The sequence below is a fragment of the Stylophora pistillata genome, chromosome 4 (assembly GCF_964205215.1).
Source record: "Stylophora pistillata chromosome 4, jaStyPist1.2, whole genome shotgun sequence".
NCBI classification, from domain to species: domain Eukaryota; kingdom Metazoa; phylum Cnidaria; class Anthozoa; order Scleractinia; family Pocilloporidae; genus Stylophora; species Stylophora pistillata.
The window spans coordinates 303,486-309,485 of NC_142522.1; the positions used below are offsets into that span (position 1 = coordinate 303,486).

The 6,000-nt window shown below is 37.2% G+C and overlaps 1 protein-coding gene across 1 annotated transcript; it reads right to left on the minus strand.

Moving 5' to 3' along the window:
• Positions 1-1,908: 1,908 nt before the first annotated feature.
• Positions 1,909-4,283, minus strand: LOC111320332 (uncharacterized). The gene is made up of 2 exons (XM_022923042.2): positions 4,036-4,283; positions 1,909-2,714 (listed from the first exon to the last, which is right to left on the minus strand). Exons 1-2 carry the CDS (start codon positions 4,082-4,084, stop codon positions 2,332-2,334), a joined length of 432 nt encoding a protein of 143 aa, XP_022778777.1. The 5' UTR covers positions 4,085-4,283; the 3' UTR covers positions 1,909-2,331.
• Between the last annotated feature and the right edge of the window lie 1,717 nt (positions 4,284-6,000).

A 6,000-nucleotide genomic window follows, 5' to 3' on the forward strand; every position in this document is an offset into this window, starting at 1 on the left:
TGTTGCTATACTGGGATTTCCAAGAGCATCTAGAATTGTCTCTTTCCTTTTAATTATGTTTTTCCTTGGTCTTTTATTTTATCATTATTTTCTTTTTTTAATTTTTTTTTTTATCTAGTCAAGCGCGCGCTATTTACATTTTTCGCGTATTTAATATTCAAATTGTAACGTAATCCCTGACACGTAATTTGTAACGTACCGTAATATAAATTCAAATGTACAACCGTTAAAAGCTCATTTGCAACTGAAGATGACATGAGAATGTGGAAACATGTCTTGTAAATTTAAACTCAAAGTTGTCGTTTCTTTTTTGACAATTCCGATCCTTGTAGCAAAAGCGACTAAGATGAAAGGAAAACTTTATTTCATTAAACGCTTAGCATGTCAAATTTAATGTCCCCGGGAAACAAGGTCTAACCGTCTTATCGGTTCCCATTGATGCCGCGAGTCTAACTCTAACCCTCCGGCCACTGGAGGGTGTAGAGTCCGTAAACACTTGATAAATTATTGAAGATATTTTAAAAAATGGATTGAGAGAGTTTTTGCAATAATCAGAGACTCACTAAACCTCTGTGGAACTCTTTATTCACTAAAATTCCATAAAACTAGCCTTAATTCTGTGATAAGATTGCGTTTTGAACTAAACCTTTGAGAGTCATTGCTAGAGATCAACTGGCTTTTTTCTAATACTTACTGCTAATCATAGTCCCTCACTGGGACGTCACGGTAGTGTCAACTGCAAAGATTAAGACCACGAAGAACTTTGAACTAAATTACAAATTCACTCCTCTCACCTCACTGAATGACCAAAGTTTCCTGAATGACTATTTTATCATAGAACTGTGACTTTACTGTGGCGTGAGTTTAAAAAAAAAAACTCCAAAGAAGCCGAAGTAGGTGAATTTAAAAGCTATGATTACCCGATATAATGCAAATTAGAAACAATGCAATCTGAAAAAAGGTGAACTGTTTCAGACTGTTAGATACACTTATCCTCACTTACCTATATTAATCTTTTATCCTTTGAGTTTTTTTATCCTGCGGTGCTAATACCTCCCGACCGATCAAAGTCTGTGCAAACAAACGACAAGCTGGTAATCCAAAGCAAACTTTTTGAAAATGCAAATGAAAGATCTTATTTTGCCTATCGTAAGAGAGCAGCCCTTAATTTTCACTTACAAAAGGGCTCTGTTTGACTTTCATAAAAATAGGATATAAAATGCTTTTTTTGATTGGTTCGTTGACCATACCAGGTGACAGCCAAGGTAAAAATGGTGATTTATATCACCTCGCCATGGAACAAAATTAGCAAGAGAAAAATGGGGCATACTTGTGCTAGTAAATAAACCAACAAACTATTTACTGTTTACACTGAAGATTATGCATTCTGAAGAAGTACTTAACGAAGTTTCTACTCTGTTCCTGACTTGCTTACATTAAAGTAACACAAAGCGCGGTGTAAATTTTTATTGTCAACCTTGAAATATTAAAAAACAAAAACAAAAACAAAAAAAACAAGTGATTCTCACTATTTATTGAGCGGCAGGTGTTCATGTTGGCACAACTGGTAGCCTGTATGTACAGTTCAACGACGGTGTATTTAGACTGGCCTGTTTTAATTAGTTCTGAGATAATTGAACTATCTACTGGCCTATCTAACTAAAGAAAATGGCTATAATTCTGCACAAGATGTATTTCAGCTAAGATTTGATGCCATTTTTCTCAAATTTAGAGAAGATTTTGCAAAATCCTTCTGTCTCCTTCAATCAAAATATGCCGATTCGCTCAAAGGGAAATACGAGTCAAAAAGAGAAAGAAGTCAGGACATCAGAGCATTCAGAGTTTTACAAAACAATAATTATACCAGCAGGAGTGAATGTCGTGTAGTCTTATAAAAATACAGCACTCAATTCAAACCTTTTTAAATTTTTTTAAAAAAGCAAAAACTGACGCCAGCTTAAAATTTTCAGTAACACCATTTTACCCCTTATTATTGCAAAGAATTGTCGCCTTAAAAAAAAAAAAAAGAAAGAAAGAAAGAAAGAAAGAAGAAAAACTTTACATCATCTAACACATCTCCGTTTTCGGTCAGCTATCCCTTAAATCATACATCTTCATGCGTATATACTCATGTGCAAACGCAAACCGAATAAAACGAACTAGCTCTAAAAGGGGGAGGGCTATACCCGCTATTAAAAAATATAAAAATATCTCACAAAAGAACGCACTTTATTCGAGGGGCACAAAGGGAACCTCTCAGCTGATTTCAGAGCACAGACAACTACTGATTACAATCGAGAAACTTATGAAAATAAGGGCATTTGTCGGTCTTTAGGGGAAAATTATTGCACAAAACCACGTAAGAATGCAACAAACTGAAGCAGCCGATAACATCGAGCTACCACCAAACAGGTCAGTAAACCAGTTTCCCGAGTCATCTGGAGCGCTGTCTTCTCCAAGTTCCTTTCGAAAAGGTGAATGTCTAATGAGCTCCTTGTTGCACAAGTCGCTTTGACACCACTTTACGCATGTAGTTCCATGACATCCCGCTGGTTTGTGCCAGTCGCGACCGCAGCCCATGTTCTTCATTCTTCCTTGGTATTCAAAGAAGCAAGCGTTTTCATATTTTTTACACTCCTGGGGCGAGTGTGCGATACAAGCGGATATATACTGCCGCTCATTAGGTGGACAAACGTGGCAGCGAAGAAAGAGACCTGAAAGTAAAATGATGCGAAGTATAGGGGTAGCTCCACCAAGATGGAATTGAAAACATCAAACAAGGGCACATTTTATTTAACAATTGGTGCATGCTTGAGCGTGCATTATCGAGTTATGGAGCACGTGGGAAGTTTGGAGAGCACGAAAGAAGCGTAAGAGTTGTCCGAGGCAATAGCCGAGGGAAACTCTAGCTTCTTGAGTGCTCTCCAAACTTCCCACCTGCTCCATAACTCGATAGTGCACAGCTAAAAGCATGAACCAATTGTTTTATAACATATGAATAAAGGCTGATAGTTTCTAAAGAAACTGTTTGGGGCTGCGTCGGTGGGGGTAAAGAAATAATTTGGATATATCAACGAAGTTGAAATGGTAAATTGGGGTTCTGTCCTCGTGTACCGGTTCACGAGAGCCAATACAAAAGACCAAACAATACACAATAGCTAACCGATAACTCCTAAACAAAGAAAGAACAATGGTAATTCCCTTGTGAACCGGTACACCAGGACAGAACCTAAATTGGCCACCGTAACGATTACAAAAGCTGACGTTTTGAGCGTTAGCCCTTCGTCGGAGCGAATTAGCCGGTAGAATTGTGCATCAAATCCGACGCGAAAAACGGACAACAATATCAGAAGTGATTGTTCGCGGTAAGCGAAATATTAAGCAAAGTAGGAATTGGTTCTCCGTTGTTTTTCTCTTTTTCTGCCTCATTTAAGAACTCTAGCCCAAGGGAAAAGGTCGGAAAATTGTCTACGTTTTGGGACTGGTTGGCCGAGTCTCTCAATGGTTGATATCCATTATTATTGTCGCGAAATATATTATTTTCCCCGCGCTAACAATGGCCGTTCGCGCGAAAAAAAAACTTTCTGGTGAAGCGATTTGCTCACGCTATCAGCGTGCACTATCGGAATTTTGAGCACGCTTACATATACTGAATTTGATTGCGCGGCTCTGCTAGCTATGTTAAAGAAGATGCAGTTATAAGTTTCCCTTTTACTGACTTCGGAGCAGAATGACTAATGCACGCTGCTACTTCTGGTCCCCATGAACAACCGTATAGTGAACAGGAAGTCAATAAAGGTTCATTACAACTGATTAGACTGGCAAAGGTTGATAACTTACCATACAGGTGCTTAAGGCTGAAAGTTTTTCCTTCAATTTAAAACTTTGTTTCCTTACCTGGGAATTTCATAACCTCTCTTCGTTTTGGGGAAAACAAGTAGGTTAACGTTCGCTGACATTTCTGCTAAAACTAGACAGGTAAATGCTAACAACCCTACTAAGAAATAAGTAAACTTCCAGGATTGCACTTCTTACCTGGTAATATTAACACTGACAAGCATATTAAGAAAAATAGTTTGCCCATTGTTTCCTTTTCTTTATCACGATATTATGATTTAAAATTTACGTCACAAAAGGTGTTTAGATGAGCACCAGCTCGTGCGCGCCAAGTTCTGCGGAGAGGCGACTCAAAATAACGAAAAATAAGAAATCACAATATCTGTATTGAAAACTAGATTTTCTGTTCTTTTTTTAAGTTAGTGAAAATTTTAGTATTTACTAGCTTACTTTAGGTTTATGATAGATTATATTTAAAGTTGAGGCGCAGCCAGGATGAGACACATTAAAATACAGTGAAAGCGTTCTCCGGCCAAACGTTTTAGAAAACATAAGCTTTTATCCGTGGAAGGCTATAGATCGACAGCCGAAAGCTTATGTTTTCTAAAACTTTTGGCCAGAAAACGCTTTCACTGTATTTAAGATTATTTTTAGTTTCCAAATCTTTGTAGTTTTTATATATTATCCTTAACTATCTTTTCTTAATTGTATTTGGCCTGAAAAGCCCCTTTGGAGAGACTAGGAAGAGTCCAATAAAGGGTTTGTAAGTTTGTAAATATTGCTAATTAAAATGGAACGTAAGTCTCGCCAAAAATAAGAAATATTTACATAGAAGAGGTTTTTTTTGAAAGAGCTCGAGTGTAAAGACTGGATCTTCTTTTCCATAAGTATCTTACTCAAGAACAACGTTTTCTCAAGACTCATAGCCGGGGTTTAACTAACTGAAAACAACTCCTCTCTCTTTCTTTTTTCTTTCACAGTATACTTTCCGTTTACTCGATTGCGCGATACAGCGAATGACTCGGGTCTTAAAAATAACTGAGGAGAATGTGCTGCCTTTGCTATGACATCTACAAATTGTTAGACATTCTAGTCTTCTCGGATAAGGAAGAAAAACCGTAGGCCCCGTAACACACGACCCTAGTTTCTGCAGCTACGTGCTTCATAGTCCAATGTTTTATTTTTGCTTTTTATCTCAGTGGCCGGCCTCATTTTGAATTAATTAGCGTTATTCTGCACGCGAGAAACATGTTTCTGAACTAGCAACATTCCGCTTACATTTGGTTCACGGTTCGGTTGTAGACTTATAATTAAACAAAGATCTCTTACGCAAAGTATTTTAACGAAGTGGGAATAGGGAAAACCCTGAGATACGCTTTGTAAACAATCATTATCAGGAGGTGTTGACTATCCTGCCAAGTTCTATTGCTATTGAGGGAGCAATGCAACAATTTTAGGACTGCAATCCACTTTAATTTTGTGATACAGCAATATGGCCGGTAAGATGATATTATGTTAAATAAGCTGTAGATTGAATGTAAAATGCGAAACAATTGAGTTTGTGTGTGAATGTGAACATTTTCGAACAACTGATGGCACCGTCAAATCAGCTCATTTTATCCAACTTTAAAATTTTATTAAATCGCACTGAATCATTTCCCCAAAAAAATCCTTTAGAAATCGAAAAGAACCACACTTCACTTCCAAAAGCCAGAATTTCAGTCGATTATTTTGTATAGCACATAGTTAAATTACGGGTTACTTTTTACCTATTTTTAATCTTGTTAGAAGAAGGTCGGTTAAATTCAATTCGATTGTGTAAATATACGATCAAGAATAGCTCAAATTGCTGTCAACATATGTATTGATATTGTTTTTCAAGATTTGGTAATTTTTGTCGGTCCAAGTGTTTTCAATTCGTGGCGCGACGCTCCGAGATTTGTCTGAAATTTTGAGCTTCAAAAGCGGCATTTGGTCGAAATTCAGTTATTATAGATTTTTTCGAAAATAAATCGATATTCAGCCAAACGAAGTATGCAGTGCTTTGTTTCACCATTAGGCCTACCTAACTTGAGAATATGAGCCGAATCGATTTTTTGGCTGTTGCCACCAAATGTTTGACCGTTGGTAACATTCGCTCTTAAATCGAACTTTTAAACCCGA